The 21,455-nt window shown below is 42.8% G+C and overlaps 2 protein-coding genes across 8 annotated transcripts in view; both read left to right on the top strand.

Moving 5' to 3' along the window:
* SLC39A14 (solute carrier family 39 member 14) overlaps window positions 1–4,354 on the top strand; it is a 45,801-nt gene extending 41,447 nt beyond the window's left edge. For both annotated transcript variants that reach the window (XM_058720368.1, XM_058720367.1), the window contains exon 9: window positions 1,092–4,354. In XM_058720368.1, coding sequence (XP_058576351.1) covers window positions 1,092–1,238 — 147 coding nt within the window. In that variant the 3' untranslated portion in view covers window positions 1,239–4,354. The remainder of the gene's footprint in view (window positions 1–1,091) is intronic.
* Window positions 4,355–17,739: 13,385 nt separating this feature from the next.
* The window catches only part of PPP3CC (protein phosphatase 3 catalytic subunit gamma), a 99,835-nt gene continuing 96,119 nt past the window's right edge, over window positions 17,740–21,455 (top strand). For 2 of the 6 annotated variants that reach the window (XM_058720361.1, XM_058720365.1), the window contains exon 1: window positions 17,742–18,036. In XM_058720361.1, the coding sequence (XP_058576344.1) occupies window positions 17,988–18,036 (49 nt within the window). In that variant the 5' untranslated portion in view covers window positions 17,742–17,987. Of the gene's footprint in view, window positions 18,037–21,455 lie in introns of all 6 variants that reach the window. The other 4 variants (XM_058720360.1, XM_058720366.1, XM_058720363.1 and 1 more) reach the window with 3 other exon arrangements.

Raw genomic sequence — 21,455 nt, 5'->3', positions numbered from 1 at the left:
AGAATAAAAACTTAAAATAGTCCATTATTTTCTTGATAAGATGAAAAACATGTCATTACTTTGCCTCAGGATTGAAGCACACTCATTTGGAGGACATTAGCTTTTAAAGGACAAAAAAACTTACCAGCATATGTTATTAAAGAAGATGCTTGAACCCAACTCAACACTTCTTAATGAGTGTTGCCAGTGTCAGCGGTGCCTGAAAGCATGCATTATAATGGTACCCGCTGATGTTTGGTGTAGCCCCTTTAAGTGGCTTTGAGTTGGCTAATGAAATACCTGATTGGTATTTCATTATTCATTATATTTTGCATAACAAGGTTGATTTCTTGTTTGTTGGCATGACCTGTTCTTTGAGGTCATATTTTGCATGAATTATTTTCCATGTCCCTCGAAAATACTACTTTTGTTGCAGTGATAAGAGTGCTGACCACCATGACCCATTCTCACTCCCTGGAAGCATTTTAGATTCTCTCCTCTCTTGTGGTGAGCTCCCCACCCCCCCACGGTTAAGACATTTTTCTGGATTGCTTGAATGAGAAGGTCCGCTCTCTGTCCCCTGCCTTACTGGCCAGCAGCGGGGCCCTTGAGTCCTAGGAGTGTTACAGCCCCAAGCTCTGGTTCCTTCCACAGGTGCTCAATTTCCCAAAGAGGTGGCGGCAGCATTTTGGTAACAAAAAGATCTTCTCAAATGTTTTTAAAGTCCACAGCAAAAAAATTTATTTTTATCAAAGCAGTAATTTTTTAGCCAGCATCTAAACCTTTCCAGGGCTACATGCATGTATAATACTGTTTTACCTCAATAGTTGAAAAGTAGTGGTAGCCACCGTGGGCAAACGCTGTGAAGGCTATTGCTGCTAATAGTCATATATCTTAACTACATAGTCTCTATGTAATAATTGTATATTATATAATGGTAGATAACATATATTAAGTTATAATCATATGGCAATTGTTGTGTTAATATTCTAACAAATATTTTTAGGATACGTATCATAACGATGATTCGGTATACTATCTCTTGCTGAGTCGTCCTGGACGTACCAGGTTGAGAAAAACTGCAGCTCTCTTGTTTTTCTCCTCTTTCTCAGTTCCCTGAGATGAATGAGGTCTGCCAGGAGGATGAAAGAAATGGCAGCATCTTGATCCCCTTTGTCATCCAGAACCTGGGCCTCCTGACTGGTTTCACCATCATGCTGGTCCTCACTATGTATTCAGGGCAGATCCAGATTGGGTAGGGCCCTGCCAGGAGCCTCTGGGATTGGAAGTTGGCCCTTGGCTGCCCAATCCCTGGCCCAAGGACTCGGCAACCACGACGCACCTCAGAAGAGGCAATTGTATTAAAAACTGTGACACGGACTGTATTCCCGCATTCAGATGTCAGCTGTTTTTAAACATGCTCAATCCTAGGAATAAGCTGCCCTGGTAACCAGTCTCTAGATAGTGCCTCTCTGCCTTTCCTCCCCCTTTCTCAGAGTGACCCTGGAACCTGAATGCAGCTTACTTAGCAGACAAGCCTAACTTTTTTCCCTGGTTACCCTGGCCTCTTTCTCTTTGAACCAGCACTGAGAAATTTTTTAATCCTTGCCCTACAATGCAAAAATATAGCCAGTGCTCATGACTTGGTTAGAAATACCAGGAGGTGAATCTGTAGTTTAAGGGCCTGTGAATCTAAATGTGTGTCCTAGACCTCAAGATGTCCCATTTTGGAATAAATTCACCTGTTTTTACAGAAAAGGTATAGGAGACAAGAATCCCTCCTATTTTTTCAAGGTCTGTTCAGTTGCCTGTTTTCTCAAAAAGACCTGAAAGTTAGAACACATGTGTAGGGCAAGAGGAGGCAAGGATCATCCGGAAGTCGAGGGGGGGCGGGGGGGGGGGGGACGAGGAGAACTGACAGTGTGTGTCCTATTGTGGCAGTCACTTGTTCCCACTGGGTTGCGATGTTGATTTTGTGGCTGCAGCTGGCGCTTCACAGCTGTATGGGTGAGCTAGGGCTCGCTGCTGGTGAGCTGCTGTGCGGGTTCTATTGCCTGGACGTCCCCTTCTTTCACAATGACACTGACAGAATGGAAGGTGGAGAATGGAGACCTGCAAGAAATCCATTGGTTTCACTGTCATTTCCACCTCCCCTTCCCCTCTCCCATCTTCTGAGAGACTTTAGCTGCCTCCCTAGAAGCACATTTGGAGCACATTTACAATCTTGTATTAGAGGGGAGACTGCACAAATTTCCCTCCCCTGGTCAACACTTCCGCTGCAAAGTGGCAAGTTTACTTGTGCACTTACGGAGTGCAGCTTATTGGCTTCTTAGACAAAGGTGATCAGCAATGGAATCGGTGTGGGCACAATTTAGGATCTGCTAATTACATAAATAAAAGTATGAGCAATAGAATTCTGAGATGGAAGGTCCAGAACTTGGGTGGGGCACTGCAGATGCTTGCAGAATAGGGGCTTCCTGATGACGCTGAGAGTACGTGTTAGCGGCATGGCCTGGGTTCCCCTTCCTTCCTCAACCCGAACAAGAAAGGGCGGGTCCTGTACCGAACTGAATATTAATTGCTCTAACCCTCTTCAGAAGATGGATTTTTAGACTTGTCCGAGAGACTGTAGGCCAGCCTCAAGCACTGTGGAGCCCTCTCCTCAAAACTCTGGCTTCAAGGGGAGCTCATCTCCAGGTTCACTAGGTGAATTGATTTATTATTATCATATTGATAATGTGAGATTCTTTAGCCACTTTGGGGAGCCAGTCTCTCCAGAAGCCTTTCTTAGTGGTGCCCACAGTTGCAGCCCAGGGGCTGTGTTTGTTCACTGACTGATTTGTGTGCATGACCGACGAGTGCTGGTCGTGGCCAACACCTGTGAGTTTTTCTGTTCTTACACAGGAAGACTTTCCACTATACAGTAATTAAAAGCAGCATCTATTTTGTTTTTTTTTTTCTTCTTGGGAAATGGCCCTCAAACCAGGAATAGTCTTGAAAAAGAGTATGCGTGGGAAAATTGCTGGTGATGCTTTATAAGTTTGTCTCCTTCTCTTGCTGTTGACTTTGATAGATTTGAGAATGGGCTGAAGAATAAGAAGGAAAACTTGAGTTCTCAAGATTCTAGAGTAAATATCAGGACTGACTCCTGATAGGATTAATGGTCCAATTTTACCAAAGAACCAATTCCTTGAATGTTGGAATCTAACTTTTATATTATCATTATTTTTATTATTGTTGTTACTGTTTTAAAACGGTTCTTTGTCTTCTGTTTTATTTTCCTCAGTGTCTGACATTGCTTTCAGGAGCTAGTAGCAAATAACACTCAAACTTTAAGACTTTACAAGATTTTTCTTTCCCTGATTCACATTGATAGATGAAATGTATAATTTTAGCATTCCCTGTAGATCTGCCATTCCTTACAAATACCGTTATTCTTGGAGTAAAATACTAAGTTAGAGTTAGTGGGTTTCTAGTTTTAGGAGAAGAGCTTGAAAATGTAATCTTTAACAAATTAAAAAATAAAACACGAAGTAGTAGGGTGCTTTCCCTTTTCGTGCACATCCATATTAACTTAAGAACTTTCCTTTTATAGACCGCTGCCTCAAAGGGAAATTCTCTTTAAACTATAGTTGGCCCAGAGGCCAGTGCTGGCTGGAACTCAGGGGTGGAGGCGCTTGGATAGTACAAGCTAGTACAAGCGAGCAAATGTTGCCATTGGCAGCAGAGTTGCCTCAGGCGTAGAAGTTTGTGGCGATTCCTTTTTGACTTTTAAGTGCTAGATTTGCTGTTTTAAGCATTTGTACATATTAGAAGTCTGAGGAGTAGCAAGTTGTGAGGTCTTGTTTGCCCCCAGCATTGTCCTCTTCAGCGTCTTTCCCCAGATGACCAGCTCCTAACATCAGCAAGGAAAGCACATGTCCCATGCGGGAGCAGTGACCCAGGAGCAGGGTTGTGCTGCTTCTTACTCTTGCCCTGGAGTGCGGGTTGCCTTCTGTCCTTGCCCCCTGAGGTGTTCAGTGTCTTTTGTGTCTAGTGTCAGCTTGGGGCTTTCCCTCGTTTGGTCCTTCACCTGGGTTTAAAAGAGAATGCATCTCTGTTTGGGTATCCTAAGACTTGTTTTTGGTAAGTCCTCTTCCAAAGAGATGGTAGTATTGTGGAAATCTGCTTAAAAGACTAAAAACTGTCTGATTTTTGCAAAAGAGAGGTGAGGTTTTTATTCATATTTCCTTTTACAGTTCTGCAGTTCCATCACAGTATTTTTTTAAGTAACTCAGGTGTTATGAGATAAATTAGAAAAGAAAATAACTTATGTGGACTGTAAATGTTTTATTTGTAAGATTCTATAAATAAAGCTATATTCTATACTGCTGAATCCCAAGTGTGATTTTTTAAAGGAATGTGGGTGTAATGGAGGCTGAGGGACACAAGGTGGCAATGGTGTCTCACTGATTTCTAAAGCTTTGTTTTACTGCCCCGCCTTACATTTGGAGGGGAGATTTTAAGGAGGAAGCTTAGATATAACCTGCTCACTTTAAAATGATTTAGCGGGGGTACCTGGCTGGCTCAGTCAATAGAGTATGCAACTCTTGATCTGGGGTTGTAGGTCTGAGCCCCATGTTGGATGTAGAGATTACTTAAAATCTTAAAAAATAATTTTTAATTTATCTTCTATGGAGCCTATGACTTGACTGCTGTTGCATGATAGAAGAACTGTTGTGTTTCCTAAGAAGAACTTTCTGTCAATGCTGTTTCCCCATGTGTAATTCTACGATTTGAAACTCATAGAGTATGCTTGGTTCATTTAGACCACACCTCCTATACGTCTTAACAGGGAAAAATCCTGTCATGGGACCTAAAAGTTTAAACCTGTTCTCACTCCAGTTTAGTCATAGGGGCAGGGCTGTTGTTTTTCTTCCACAACAAAAATGAGCAGTAAGGTATAAGAATTGATGTGACCTTATTACCACACTAGAAAATCCCAAATGCCTATTGCTCAACCCTTCCATTATTTAAAACTCAAAAATTATGTAGCTCATACTGGTCTTCTAAGTTGCATTAACCAGCTACTCTATGGGGCTGCCATCTGCCAGAGTTCTTCAAAATGACATTCACTCCACTCTTCAGCTTGTATGCCTCCTGTGGAAAGCTTTCCTGGGTTGGTATTGGTGCCTCCTTGTACATATCCCAGTCAGTGGGCTTGTGCTGTAATCTGTCTTCAGACACCAAGTTCCTACTGGGTGGAGGCTATATCTGGTTTCTTGTGATTTCAGCACCTGCCACATAGGAGGAATGAATGGGGAAAAAAAATGAAATGTCTCAAAGGTCTGTGAAAACAATCTTTTTCCACCAGCAGCTATTCCATTGGTGTTTTTCTGTCTTTGGTGTTGGTTTTGCTTATGTCTTCTTATTACTCATTTTTTTTTCTTAATTTTTTTTAATGCTTTAATTTATTTTTGAGAGAGACAGACCACACAAGCAGGAGAGGGGTAGAGAAAGAGGGAGACACAGAATCAGAAGCAGGCTCCAGGCTCTGAGCTATCAGCACAGAGTCCTATGTAGGGCTCGAACTCGTGAACTGAGATTAGGACCTGAGCCTACTCTGAGCCTGAGTCAGATGCTTAACTGGCTGAGCCACCCAGGTTCCCCCTCCTTTTTTTTCCTTAACATTTTTGAGCTTTTACTTTTAAAAGTAATATCCATGCCCAATGTGGGGCTCAAACTCATGACCCCAAGATCAAGAGTTGCTGTAACAACTGAGCCAACCAGGTACCCTTGGTCCTCCTTCATTTAGAAACAAGTTTGAGAGATGAATTTGTGACCCAGGTGGAACAGAGCTAAGCAGAGTAAACAAGTCCTTCAGGAGGTTAAAAGTTAGATATTAGACCATTCTTTGTAATGTTCTTAACCAGCTAGGCCATTTGGGACATTTTTGGTGGGAGGTAAATGCTTTTCTATTGCCTTGCTTCTAGAAGCACACTCTTTATCATGCAGTGATGCCGAGATGTGATCTGAGCAAAGCCCCCTTTAAGAAATAATAGAGACACCAAATGTGGACAAAGCGTTTTTAAGTAATCTTTACACCCAACATGGGGCTCAAGCCTACAATCCCGAGATCAAGAGTCATATGCTCCAGCCAGCCAGATCCCCCAGTGCTCATCTGTTTTAAAGATTTTTTATTCTTTTTTTTTAAGATTTTTTTTTTTTTATTCTTAATGCTTTAGTGTGAAATACCTAAACTTATGACGAATGATAGGTTCAAATACCAGCAGAAGTGAATCCCTTTCATCCTTCGGGAATAAAATGGATTAACATTCCATTTACAGCAAAAAATATTAGTGGTTGGAAAAGATTCATAGGTCCTTATCGGCCTTTGGCTAAGTATGTTTAGAACTGCTGGTCAAAAAAAATCATTTTTCTTACCAACACTACAGCCCCTTCTTGTCATATGCCCATTCGTGGTTGTTTTTTTGTTTTGTAATTGTTTGAGTAAGCTCCACACCCAACGTGGAACTTGAACTCACATCCTCAAGATCAGGAGTTTCATTCTCTACTGACCGGGCCCAGCCAGGAACCCATCATGGTTTATTTTTATTTATTTTCAACCTAGAATTTTTGTAATGTTTATTTAAATAATTTTTGAGAGGGAGGAGAGAAAGAATCCCAAGCAGGCTCTGCCCTGTCAGCATAGAGCTTGACGTGGGGCTTGATCTCATGAACTAACTGTGAGATCATGACCTAAGCAGAAATCAAGAGTTGGATGCTTAGCAAATAAGCCACCCAGGTGCCCCCACTCACGGTTTGTTTTAAATGGAGGAAGGAAGTTAACAGAGACTATCCGCCCTGTATAACAGCAATCCTTGACCCTGGCAGTAGGTGGGATTCCGTGATGGTAGCATCAATTACAGTTAAGGAATAACCCAAAAGTGTTCTGACTCTGGCAATCACAAGCCAAGAAGTAGTTCTTTCTTCCACTGGGCTCTGGATTTTTTTCTCTGTGGTTTGTTTATAGTTGTTTTGGAACACTAAGAATAAACTCAGGCAATAATCCATAAGGGTTTTTACAAATACTATACACATCCTAGAAAGCCATCAGGCAATTCCTTTTGGAGCCCCTGACAAGACCTCTTTTGATGAAGTAATTCTAACTGTGAGGTGTGCTCTTAAAATACATATTGCCCTGCATTTGGTTTTCTGTGTGTGCACATTTAATATGAGAAGTGGGGTACTGCTGCCTCTGTCAGTGTGTATAGGGTGGTAGGGAGACAACCAGAGAGTAAGAGGCTGTTCTGGCCCCAGGCTGGGGAAAAGGATGCGGATTGAGGGGACGGGGTGGGTAGGGTGGTAAAGCTCTGCACACATCCTTGGACCACAGTCCAGGCCCACTCTGTCACCGAAGCAAGAATAGAATACAACAGTGCAACCCTGGTGTTGGGAGGCGGGAAAGGGAAGGCACCGGACACATGGTGCAGCCCACATTCAGTGCTGCCGGGTCTGGCCCACCTCCTGGCCAGACCCTCTTGACTGACCCCCCTACCTCTATCCCTTGGAACCAGGCAGGACCCCGATGTAGCTACTAGGTCTTAAATCAGTGATTATCAGCCAAAGCCACCACCATGTGGCCAGTGCCTATCCCGATGGCCCCTGCACTGGTTCCGCAGTCTTGTTGATCTAGGAGCGGAAGGAGCTGTCGAATACTTGGATCAGCCACAATCCCTCTGGGGTCCACAGCTACTCCCACGGGAGCCAAACTTGAAAAGGAACTCTCCACTGGCACTGTACACCCCCACTGAATGACTGGAAATGCTTCACTACAACTGCATTCCTGTTTACAAGATGGGGCCCTACAAAGTGCCATTGGGCTGGGAGGTAAAGACAGAACTTGTCGGCCACAATGCGGTGGCCACTCCGGGGGGCCTGTGAGCCAGCTCTGATCTTTGTCTTAAACGAAGACGCTGCCCCAGTGGTTGTCACAGCCACACTACCATCTCCCTTGGTGTCCACTGCCACAGCTAGAAGGCACTGAAGCTGCCCAGGTGATGCTCTCAAATCCCAGAGCACATCTTCCCAGAACTGGCCTTCACCAGAGAAAATCTGGATACTTTGGTGGTGGTTGTCTGCTACCACGATGCTGCTGCTGCTGCTAGCTGGCAGATTTGGTCTTCTCCCTTCCATGGCTGCCAACATGGAAGATGGGGGTGTCCTGCTTGAGTCCTGGCTGTGCTCAGGCTGCCCGGAAAGCAGAGACTGGACACAGAGCGGGGCAGGGCCCAGGGGAAGAACATGTGTTCTGCTTGACTAACAGTTTAAAATGCAACAAAACCTAAGAATGACACCCAAGCCGGTTAAATGAAAATTCCTGCCAAACATGATGTTAACCCTGTGGGTTTTAAGGGAAACAACTAATTCAATAAAGACTTCTTGTTATTGTTGCTTAAAATAAAGGTTTAGGTCTTTAATTACAGATGCTAGAGAGGAGGGAAAAAAGTCTCTTTGATCTAGTGTATCTTCCCAGAATAGGAAATTCTTTCAAGTGGCATGTTTTTCTATAACTTCTTGAGGTTAATAAAACAAGCTCTTTTGAAGCCAGTGGCTGGTTGTATCGTAGAGATGTGGCCCCTGAGAAGAACTCTCTCAGGCTGCTAAATTCACATAAACATTTTGTATTAATTCTCCAAATAATGTAGTTTCCACATCCCCACCCCTTCTCTTGAAAATTGTGTGAGCAGAAAAGAGATTAAATTCAGATTTTCCTGGGGCACCTGGGCGGCTCAGTTGGTTGAGTGTCTGACTTCGGCTCAGGTCGTGATCTCACAGTTTGTGGGTTCGAGCCCTGCATCAAGCTCTGTGCTGACAGCTCGGAGCCTGGAGCCTGCTTCAGATTCTGTGTCTCCCTCTCTCTCTGCCCCTCCCCGGCTTGTGTTCTGTCTCTCTGTCTCTCAAAAATGAATTAACGTTGAAAAAATTTTTAACTCAGGTTTGCCTTTTTTCTAGAAAAACTGATTTTTTTTTTCCAGTAGGCTCCACACCCAAAATGGGGCTTGAACTCACAACCCTGAGATTAGAGTCACATGCTCTATGGATAGAGCCAGCCAGGTGCCCCTGGAATAACTGATTTAAAAAAAATTAGATTAAACTGATTTTTCAAGATAGATGGTTCAATTGTGTATCATAACTAAAAGAGTAGATAAAATTGAAACATTAGAGATCTCAACATTGTTTTCATTTGATTTTAAGGGTTGTTGTATTTATTCTTGCAAACTGATTTTCCTAATTATGCTCTACTTAGCCTAGCAGAAAACTATTTTGCATTCCTTGGTTCATACATTAAAATTTTCCCTGAAAACTGCCTTGAGCTAGCTGATGGTAATAATTTTTCATTGAAAATTTTAATGCAGCCTCATATGCTAGTTTAAATAAGGAAGTGTTTAAAAAAGTGTGTTAGGTTTGGTGCTTTTTAAAGCCAATGAAGATGAGCAAGAATGAATGCAAAACTACTAGCCCAGGATTCTGGATTCTGTCTTTGTCTTCATGTGAAAGAGCACAAGATGTTTAGGCCAAAAAAATGGATTTGTCATTCTGTTATTGACCAGCTATGTGAACTGCACCTCAATGCCTTTATCTGTCAAGTAGAAACTACCATTTCTATCCTATCTATCTCCATAGATGGAATGAGAACTAAACGTATGAGAAAGTGCTTTATAAATTATAACTCTATACCAGTGGTAATTAACATTTTGCTGTTTGGATTCCTCTGAGAATCTGAAAAATAAAGGTTTTCCAACATTTCTCTCACACACTCCCAAAAGCACTTGCAAATGTACTCAAACCCTTAATTTCATTTACAGTTGGGAAGGAATGATTTGAAAGCCTTGCACCACAGGTTAAGACCTTCTGCTACAGGGGTGCCTGAGCGGCTCAGTCGGTTAAGCGTCTGACTCTTGATCTTGGCTCAGGTCATGATCTCACAGTTTGTGAGTTCAAGCCCTACATCAGGTTTTATGCTGACAGCACAGAACCTGCTTGGGATTCTGTCTCTCCCTCTCTCTGCTCCTCCCCCGCTTGCTCTGTGTCTCTCTCCCTCAAAATAAATAAGCTTAAAAAAATAAAAAAGAACTTCTGCTCCAGACAAGAGTAAGATATCCGCCCATTCAACAAATTACTGAGCTCCAACTTCATGCCAGACACAGCAATGACAATGGCAGTGCCAGTGAACAGACAGAAGAAGGCGCTTCCCTTAAGGAGTGAGGGTAGACCCAAAGAAACAAGTGCTACAGGTAAATTGGGGTAATGAGGTAAGAGAGTGGTGGGGGTGCCCTAGCTTTAGTTAGCACAGTGATCAGAGGAGGGGCATTAGAGCTAGCCATAATCAGAGGAGACATTTGAGCTGGCCATAAACAATGAAGAGGCAGCTTTGTGAGAATGTTCTAAGCAAAAGAGATGGCAAATGCAACAGCTCTGGGACAGAAAGGAGCTTGGTCTGTGTGAGGCCAGTTTGTATAAATCTAGTATATACAGTATAAACAAGGCCACCATGTTTGAACTTCAGCAGCCATAGGGAATGAGGTTGGAGCTGAGTTCAAAGAGACAGGCCACTTTGGAGAAAGGAAGAGGCACTTGAGGGTTTCAGGCAGAGGAATGACATAAATCAGATTTATGTTTTCAGTTTGGGAAGATTTGTTGTGTGGCAAAATGGACTGTAGAGGGCATCAGTTGACAGGATATGTCCTGTGAGGGATCTTGCCTCCTCCTCCAACAGCCCGCCCATTCTACATTTCTGGCACAAGTGACTTGATGAATGTCAGTGCCATTTCCCTTGTGGGGCCCAGATGTGAGAGAGGTATTAAATTCTGCTCTCCTAGACGATTGTATTATGTAGCCAATAATGACTATCACCATTATCTCCTGCTTTGTAATGATGTAAACAAAAGTAATAGGGAATGATGGCAGCTTTGGGGCTCCTTGTCACATCACAGTTCTCACAGTGTTGGAGTCTCCCAAGAAGACCAAGGGAGACCTTGGTCCAGGAAGGGAGACCTTGGTCCAGGAAGGGAGACCTTGGTCCAGGAAGACCACTGCTAAGATGTTTGCATACTGCCCCCCAAAATGGGCTGAATATCAACCTGTGAATACATATTACACATTACACAGTCAGCAGAACTTTCATGAGATTTTACTTACAACTGTCTAGAGGGGTTCCTAATTTGATATCAGGCTATCATAATTAGTAGGATGTTGCTTTGGACTGTGTTTTTTCCATTACAAAATATATAAATATATATATTTTTTGATTCACTAATTTTTTTAGACATCAAGACTGTGGAGTTTCCACACCAAGGTAATTTAATCGAAACTAAGCATACTCAGGAAGATATGAATTAAATATAATACAGTATATGATGTCTATACCATATGTATTACTAACTGGGGTGCCTGGCTGGCTCAGTAGGTAGAGCATGCAATTTTTGATCTCAGGTTGAGCCCCCATTGGGCATAGAGACTGCTTTAAAAAAATTATGCAGTGCTTTTCATATAAATTTAGGAAGTATACACCATAAAAGACCTTTTCTGTGTAGACATTTTAAAATATTTTTTAATGTTTATTTATTTTTGAGAGAAAGAGAGAGACAGAGCATGAGTGGAGGAGGGGCAGAGAGAGAGGTAGAGAATCTGAAGCAGGCTCCAGGCTCCGAGCTGTCAGCACAGAGCCTCATGCAGGGCCCGAAACCATGAACTAAGAGATCATGACCTGAGCTGAATTTGGACACTCAACTGACGGAGCCACTTAGGCACCCCTGTGTAGCCATTTTAGAAACCTTCATTTTACTCTAATTTAAAAAAAATTCTATAGTTCTCTTACCTGCATTTAACACAGAAGTTTAATATTTAATGGCTTCATATAAATCAAAACTGAAACCAGGTTACTTTTATACAACAATGGAAACTAGGATTCCCTGTACATTTGTTAAATTGAAAGCATTAATTAATAATTATTTCTCAGAAGGGCTGGTCATTAATTAAGATTTATGAAGTGCCTTGGGAGTTTCATAAGGAAATACACCAAATCTCGCAAGCTCTGTAAAATGGAAACCTAGATTTGAAGAGATTAGTAGAAATGCCAATTACACATGGATCTTGGTGATTTCTAAAAAAAATTTTTTTAATGTTTTTATTTTTGAAGGAGAGAGAGAGAAACAGAGCATGAACAGATGATGAACAGAGAGAGAGGGAGACACAGAATTCGAGGCAGGCTCCAGGCTCTGAGCTGTCAGCACAGAGCTGGATGTGGGGCTCAAACCCACAAACTGTGAGATCATGACCTGGGCTGAAGTTAGATGCTTAACCAACTGAGCCACCCACCCAGGGGCCCTGGGTCTTGGTGATTTCTAATAGTCAATCATAACCAATGCAGAAAGCAAAAAGAAAGAGAACCAGACTTGCTAGTTAGATAAAAACACCACATACCCTGGCCAGGTGAATGGGTGTACAAACTGAATGAAATAGAACATTCGATTGTTGCTGGAAACTCTTAATGTCATGACTAAAAAAAAGCATCACCACTACCAATAAGTTTGAATCTCATTTATTTAAAAAAATTATTTGGGAAGGAGCTTAGAGTTTTCTTTTCATATTTTCATTGAGTGGCTCTGATCAGAGAAATCTGTCAGAAAATCCCCCAAATGAGTATGTAACACTACTGGAAATAGGCCAGGACAATAGGTCTTTGAAAGAAAAGAGCTCTTTATTTTCACCTAGTTATAAAGTAATACTTCCTCAGCATAGACAATTTGTTTTTTTTTAATTTTTTTTTAACATTTATTTTTGAGACAGAGAGAGACAGAGCATGAACGGGGGGGAGGGTCAGAGAGAGAGGGAGGCACAGAATCAGAAGCAGGCTCCAGGCTCTGAGCCATCAGCCCAGAGCCCGACGCGGGGCTCGAACTCACGGACCGTGAGATCGTGACCTGAGCTGAAGTCGAATGTTTAACCAACTGAGCCACCCAGGCGCCCCGACAATTTGTAAAATACAGAAATTATTGTCCATTTGTTTTTCCTAAGCCACCCTTCTCCTAAGTCACACTACCCAGAGATGGCTACTATTAACATTCTTTTCCACAACAGATAATGCTCCGTGAGGGTTTGAACTGTGTCAATTTTAGTTCATCACTGTATCCTACCGCCAGGCATAGGGCCAGCAGGCATAGTTGGCATTTGATTAATGTTTATTGAACGAACAAATATTTCCTTCTAGCCTTTTTATGCATACATTTGCTTGTTTGTTCACAAAGGGGGTCCATACTGTACATTATTATATTCTATTATTTCCTGAGGCCTTTCTCATATCAAATATCTTTGTAGTCTAAAATACGCTGTTTTTTGGGGGTGCCTGGCTGGCTCCGTCAGAGGAGCATGCCATTCTTGATCCTGGGGTTGTGAGTACGAGTCCCACATGCAATGTACAGATAACAAAAAAAATTTTTTTTTCATTTTTTTTAATGTTTATTTTTGAGAGAGAGAGTGAGTGGAGGAGGCTCAGAGAGAGAGGGAGACACAAGATCTGAAACAGGCTCCAGGCTCCGAGCTATCAGCACAGAGGCCAATGCGGGGCTTGAACTCATGAACCGCCAGATCATGACCTGAGCCGAAGTCACCGACTGAGCCACCCAGGCACTCCCCCCAAATTTTTTAAATATGTTGGTTTTTCTTAAAACATAATGTTCCATCCGATATCATATTTCGTTTAACCATTTTCCTATGCAAATGAAATAATATAGTATGTCTTATTTTGTATCTCGCTTCTTTTGTTCCCCACAATGTTTTTGAGATTCATCCATATTGTTGTATGTACCAGTAATTCTTTATTTTATTAGCTGAGTAGTATTTCATTGTTTGAATAATCACTGCTGTCAGGTAAAACACCTAAGAACAGAATTACTGAGTCATAGAGTAGGTGTATATTTAACTTTATAAGAAACTTTCCAACGGTTTTCCAAAGTAGGTATAGCATTTTACTTTCCCATCAGTAACGTGGGAAAGTTGCAGTTGCTCTCACCCTTGCCCAACACTTGGCACTGAGAATCTTTTTTTGGTGGGGCACCTGGCTGGCTCAGTCTGAAAAGTATGCGATGCTTGATCTTGGGGTCATGAGTTCAAGCACCATGCCGGGTGTAGAGATTACTTAAATAAAAAGTTTAAAAAAAAAAAAAAACTGCTGTATTTTATTTGTTTATTTTTAAAGGGCTTTAATTCATGACCTTGAGATCAAAAGTCACATGGTCTACCGACTGAGCCAGCCAGACACCCCAGTATTGAGAATCTTTAGTTTCAATTACTCTAGTAGGCTAGTGAAGTGGTATCTCAATATGGCCTAGTTTACATTTTTTTGATGACAAATGATGTTGACAGAATCTTTTCATTGACCATATGTAATCTCTTCTTTATTGATACTGACAAATCCCTTTCTAGAGAAGTTGTGCTAATCTGTAATTCTGCTAACAGTATCACCTTTTCAAAATGTTTTCCTATTTGCTATGTGAAAAATGGCATCTTGTTTTAAATTGATTTTTTTAATTTCTTCTGAAGTTGAACATTTTTAATGTTTATTCTTTTATAAACTCTTTGCTTATGGCCTTTACCCATACTTGTAGAGTTCTTCTTTTGAATAGTGAAAGTTCTTTATCTTGACTTCCGAGATGCAAATATCTTCCTGCTTTTGTGCCTTTTAATTGTGTTTATCTTTTTCAAGTAGTCAAACGTAATATTCCTTTGTGATTCCTTTCAGTACTTTTGAGCTTAGAAAGTCCTTATCTGAATTAACTAAGTTGTTTTTGATCTGATAAATGGGGGGAGGGAGCATCAGCATCTGTTGACATCTATTAGCTCTGGAGTTACGCCAATCAACCAAGTAGGATAACTTCATTTTCTTCCAGGTTTTTTTCTTTTACTTTTGCATGTAACTTTTTTTTTTTAAGATTCTTTCTTTTTAAAAAATGTTTATCTGTTTTTGAGAGAGAGAGGTAGAGAGAGAGAGCGCACAAGCAGGGGGAGAGGGCAGAGAGAGAGAATCCCAAGCTGGCTCCACCTTAGTGCAGAGTCCCGCATGGGGCTGTGAGATCAGGACCTGAGCCATAAACCAAGAGTTAGCCAACTGAGCCGTTCAGGTGCCCTTCGACGTAACTCTTTAAACAAGATTCACTTTATTTTAATATTATGGAGTGGCTCCAACTTGAGATCCAAATGGTAACTTTTCCACTACTACTATTATTATTATTGAAAAATCCATCTCTTCACATTGGTTTGCAATGTTTTCTTACCATTTTTTGTTTTTTAGCTATGTTCTTCAGATGAATTTTAGCCTCTACTATGCTGCAGGCACCACTTTAGTTTTGAACTTTAAAGATTTGCTCTGTTTGATAGAAGTGTGGTGTTCTCATGACTTTTTTTTAAATGATTTTTTAAAAGTTTATTTATTTTGAGAGAAAGAGAAAGCACAAGTAGGGGAGGGGTGGACAGAGGGGGGGGAGAGAGAGAGAATCCCAAGCAGGCTCCACACCATCAGCATGGAGCCTGATGGAGGGCTCAAACCCACAAACCATGAGATCATGACCTGAGCTAAGTCACACACTTAACCGACTGAGCCACTCAGGCGCTCCAACTTTTTTTTTTCTTAAGGTTTTTGTTTATTTATTTTGAGAGAGAGAGAGAGTGTGCGGTGAAGGGGCAGAGAGAGAGGGAGAGAGAATCACAAGCAGGCTCCATTGCTGTCAGTATAGAGCCCGACACAGGGCTTGAACCCATGAACCATGAGATCATAACCTGAGTGGAGGAGTGCCTGGGTGGCTCAGTTGGTTAAGTATCCAATTTTTGATTTTGGTTCAGGACATGATCTCAGTGTTGGTGAGTTTGAGCCCCAAATCAGGCTCTGCACTAACAGGACAGAGCTGTTTAGTATTCTCTCTCTGCCCCTTCCCTGCTTGTGCTCTCTCTCTCTCTCTAAAAAATAAACATTTTTTAACAATTAAAAAGATAGCTTTAAAAAAATAAAAATTAAAAAAAAATGATCTGAGCTGAAACCAAGAGTTGGACGCCTAACTACCTGAGCCACCAAGGGGCCCCACTCATTACTTCTTAAATGAAGAACTTCCTCAGGGTATCTGAACAATTCTCTTGGGTGAAAGCCTTAAGTCAAGACCCAAGAAAACAGTACTAAATTAAATCCAGCTTCCAAAGTGCTCCTACCTTGTTGGGGTTGCTATGAATGGCCTTAGGTCAAAACTGCCAGGCATAATTCAAGGGATGCCTCCAATGTATACCCCCAGATCTCCTCCCAATACATAAATCTATATTAATGGAGATTTAGGCTTTAACCCTTATAATCTTTTAGTTAGAGGCCGTCCAGAAAGACTTTGTGCTATGATGGAAATGTACTATGCTACCATGTCCAATAGGGTAGCCACTAGCCACAGAGTTATTGAGCGCTTGAAATGCACTTGAGGAACTGAATATTCAAATTTTTAATTCTATTTAACTTAAATGTGTATAACCACAAATGACTTATTGGCCACCATTATAACTGTTAAGACGGTTTGACTCTGTTTCTTGTATCTCGGTTTCAATATCGCATTATCATTGCTAAACTCAAAATATTTTTGACTTTGCTGGAAGCTATACTCAGTGAGGGAAGGCAGTCATAGTTTCTACTCTAGACTTACAATGTAAGGAAAGAAAAGGTCGGTTTTTAACCCAGAGATGCGCTAGATTATTAAGACTCTAGAGACTTGCCCATCGTGTTCCACAGTAAGCATGAGCGGGGCAAACAGGTACTGTGTCACTGTGTCAAAGGGGAAGAGGTGTTGCTTCTAGCAGAGTAGGGGACACGCAGAGCATAATTATAAGGTCAGTTCCTTGCACGGTGGAGGTCTGGCTCAGGGGCTCCCTGGAGCGGCTGCCCTCCCTTCTGTTAGAAGGTGGCAAGGAAGTGAGGAGGCCACCGAGCCTCGTAGGGTCTTAGGCCACTTGGAATCTGAGTGTCTCTCCCCCCCCCCCCGTCCTGGACTGGAACTGCCATGGACACGAACGTACTTCTTACAATACTAACTGCACTCAACAAATGTGAAAACTGAAATCAGGTCTTAAATGGGTTTGATGAATCGGGGGAGGATAACCTATGGGAAGGAGCGTGGTCAAATTGTTAGGGACTCCCACAGAGTGGGCGGAAGACCAGAAGAAAAAGAGGGAGGCCTCCCGTGGGGAAGGTCTGGGAAGACAAGGGCTCTCGGCAAGGTGGGCCCAGGGTGAGGTTCGCACCTCCACCGAGCTGCTGCTGGGTAGCTGCGGCCGGGGCACAAGATGGCTGCTGCTTCGCTGCGGCTTTCCGTGCAGGACCCGGGGGCTGGTGTTAGGTGCTGCAGGTCCGGGCAGCGGCAGGCAGCCCAGATGGAGCCAGCTGCGGGGAGGGCAGGCTGAGGAGAAGGGAAGACGGACCGTTGGAAGCAGGAGGGGAGAAAGGAAGCACGCGAGCGCGGAGAGCGCCCGCGGAGCCCTCGGGCCTCAGGAGTGGGGTCGGCAACGACCGGGGAGGGGGGGGGGGGTCGGGAAGTCAGGTGGCCGCCTCGGCCAGGGCAGCGGGACCACGCGTTGGGCTTCGGCAAAGCGGCGGCGCGCGCGCACGGGCCGCCGGGAAGTTGGGAGCGCGGCGTGCGGCGGCGGCGCGCGCGCGCACGCGGGCCCGGGCTGCGAGCAGCCGCGGCCGCCCCGGTTGCCTCCCTTAGCCCGGTGTGCTCGGGATTCGGCGCCTCAGGAGGGAGCGGCCAGTGGGCTAGCATCTTGTCGGTGGGGTTCTGAGGCCAGGCTGCCGCGGCCACCTCTTTCTGGTGCCTGAGCCTCCCGGAGGGGCCGGGGCCGGGTCACGGCGGGCTGACTGGTCCCGGGGAGCTGAGACTGCTGGACCCGAAGGCGGAGGTGCACGTCCGGCGGTCGCCTGGCGCCGGGAGGAGGCTGAGGGGACCATGTCTGGGAGGAACTTCCACCTCTCCACCACCGAACGCGTCATCAAAGGTGCTGGGCGGGCTGGGCCCTCCTCGTCCACCCGCGGGAAACGGCCCTCGGCCGGGCGGTGGCGGGAGAACGGAGGGGGAGAGCCGAGGAGGGAGGGCGGCGGCGACCCAGGCTGCTTCCGTACGGGAGGAGGAGGACCTGGAGGGGCTATGGGACAGAGGAGGGGGATCCCCTCCCCGCGGGGCCCCGGGCATTTTCTGTTGCGCCTTGATCCGTAGTTTGCTGGAGATTTCTGATTTATCTCCGGTCGAGCTGGACTTGCAGGTGGGGTGGGGATTTCTTCTGCCACCACCCCAAAGGGCCAGGATCCCCATCTTTTTAAAAAAGAAACAAATCCTTTTTTCTCGTCTTCTATCTGGTGAAGCCATCTAGAGTGGCGTGGGCAGGGACTTTAGCAGATTCTTCCAAGTCAGATCTTCTGCCGCTCCGCTCCCCGTCTTTAGGATCTGATTATCTCGCCCCTCCCCCACCTTTTTTAAAGGACATTTACGCGTACCTTTTGGCCCACTTTCTAGAGATCATCACAAGTCACTGTTGTTACTAAAAGAAACAGTGTGGTGAAATAAATACAAATAAATCCATTTGGGAATGTGTGAAAGGGATTCACAGATCTCTTGACATGATGTTGGTGTTTTATTTTTTGGCCAAAGACTTGGAGAAGGATGTTCTCTGATTCAGAGGTCTAACCAAAACTAAACTGTTCCTTACTAATACTTGTGCGATTTTACATTGTTGTTTCTATTCTTAAACTAAGAATACTGGTTTAAACATAACCACTAATTTATGCACTTTTGTTTAGCGTTAACACTTAACTACAACTCTTCTCGCCCGAGTTTTAACAATCGGTTTGATAGCACGATTTTATAAGAAGGGCGTATACCTCGACAAGCCCTGTTAGTGGCTTCTGGATAAAGGGGTTAGCTGTAAGAGGGGAAAACTATTAAAATGCGCTTATTTTTTCATTTTGATAATTAGAAGGAGAAAGGAAACTAAGATTGGTGACAAGAATGCATATATTTTTTAAGTGGAAAAGTCTCTTGAATGTTCAGTGAAGGGGGAGAATTTTAGCGTTTAACTTAGATTCCCCCCCCCCCCAACACATGAATCATCATAAATGTTGATTTTCTACACTACATAATTCTAGTGTGTAACTTAGTTTTTTCCCCTCTAAAAAGCCAGGAGCATAAGTGATGATCATAAACATACACTACATAATGTTTAGTAAAGGTAATGGGTTTTTGAGATTTGTCAGTTTGTTTGGTTTTATTAAGGATCTAAGTGAATTGTTCATATAACTGACAGCCCTTTAACTGTTAAATATTTTGACCATTTTAATGTCAGTTTATATAGCATATAACCCATAAAAAGTATAAATCTTCTCTTAAGATAAAGAATATACTAAACATAACCTTTTTTGATGAATCAAGGTCAGTTGTGTACATTAATTTCTGTCCTGTGCTTTTAACATGGCTGGTGCATTCTGCCGTATAAGGGTGTTGGCAGTTTCTTCCTGTACCAAAATGACTCCTTACTGCTATACCATTTAATGCTTTTGTCTGTTTTTAGTTTATCTCCTCCAAGACTGTTTTCTATCTGTCAAAATATGCCCTTCTAATCTGCTGTTTCTAAGCTGAAGTAGGCAGGGAAACCAGATAAACCAGAATTGTGTGTCAAGTCAGAATAAATAGGATCTGAGCGAAGCTTAGTGGCAGTCCTCAAACCTTCAGGTATTATCAAATTCTGATCGCCATTGTTGCATGTAATGGCCATCATAAGATATAAAAGAGATGCTAAAATAACCCTCTTAGACCCTTAAAATATAAAAGTAAAGTAAAATAAAACATAGTTAAAAGGCAGGTGCTGTCTTAGTGCTAGGCATGCTCATAGTTAAGAAAACACCCTCATAGTCTGTATCATTTAAGTTTGGTTTTTGGCGAACTTATAAATTAATGCATGTTGTATACTTATAAGATTAGTCTTAAATAAATGAAATATAGTGATTTCAACGCCTTAGAAATGTATGGATTTATCTTGTATATAAAAACTTTAGTGTGGGGCACCTGGGTGGCTCAGTCTTTAAGCAGCTGACTCTTCTGAGGTGGTGAGATCGAGCCCCTTGTAGCACTCCGAGGTGAGCTTGGAGCTCTGCTTGGGATTCTGTCTCTCTCCTTCTCTCTGTGACACTTCCTGGCTCGCTCTCTCTCTCTCTCTCTCTCTCTCTCAAAATAAATAAATAAACATTAAAAAAAAACAACAACCAAACACTTTAGTGTAAGAACTTGACCACAGCAATTTTGGCTTCTCCGTGACTTATGTTGCTTTTTTTCTGGGTTTTCCAGAGTTTGAAATAGTTGAGGTTTGTTCTAAGAAAGTAAGGTGTCACTGTATGTATAATATAGCTAAGATCCATTGTACTGGGTACTAAATCCTGATAGGATGTTATCCTGCCTGGCCAGAGTTGTCTGCAGTTATTCACAGCTGGAAATCTTTTTCAGAGGTGAGACCACACCAGAGTTATTTTTGGTTCTGTCATTTCCTGTTAACTTAAAAGTCTACTTAATTGTTTTGTTTGAACAAATCTTGGAGAAGAGTGGGTAGGTAGGAGGGAGTGATTAGTATTTTAAGTGTCCTTTGAAAAGCAACTTTCCTAAAATGAAGGACTAGGCTGATCATCAGAAAAACCTAGATTTTACTGTCTCTGGAACTTACTTGTAACCTTGAAACTTTCTCTCTCTCTCTTTTTTCTACAATCTGATCTGCATAGTAGGGTTAATGATACCTTCTTCGTCAGGCATCTGAGCCATGCAAATGATATAACTGACATGAAAAGCTTAAGACAAGGTAGTATTATGGGGTCCCCTGGGTGGCTCAGTAGCTTAAGCGTCTGACTCTTGGTTTCGCTGCAGGTCGTGATCTCACAGACTGCCAGTTCAAGCCCCGTGTCAGGCTCTGCGCTGATTGAGTGGAGCCTGCTTGGGATTCTCTCTGCCCTCTCTCTCTCTGCCCTTCCTCTGCTCGCTTGCACGCTCTCTCGCTCTCTCAAAATAAATAAATAAAGACAAGGTAGTGTTATGAAACATGATAGTAGTTTGATAATAAATCAGTTTCTACAGAAGTGGTAGGTAGAGAAATCGTTAACATTTGAAAAACACCAGAATTAGAAAGTACATGAAATTATAAGTTAGAAAACTGAAAATATCTCTTCTATAATTTATTACTTTATTTTATTTTTTTAAGGTTTTATTTTCAAATAATCTCTATACCCAATGTGGGGCTCAAACTTGCAACACCGTGATCAAAAGTCCCATGCTGTACTGACTGAGCCAGGCAGGTGCCCCATTCTCTCTTACAGTTTAGAGGGTATCTGTCTGGGTGGAGTCCCATGTGAAAGAAAGTGAAGAGAGACCAGTACAGTTCTG

This window comes from Neofelis nebulosa, chromosome 3 (assembly GCF_028018385.1).
Source record: "Neofelis nebulosa isolate mNeoNeb1 chromosome 3, mNeoNeb1.pri, whole genome shotgun sequence".
NCBI classification, from domain to species: Eukaryota; Metazoa; Chordata; class Mammalia; order Carnivora; family Felidae; genus Neofelis; species Neofelis nebulosa.
This window is presented reverse-complemented; position numbering and strand designations above follow the sequence as displayed.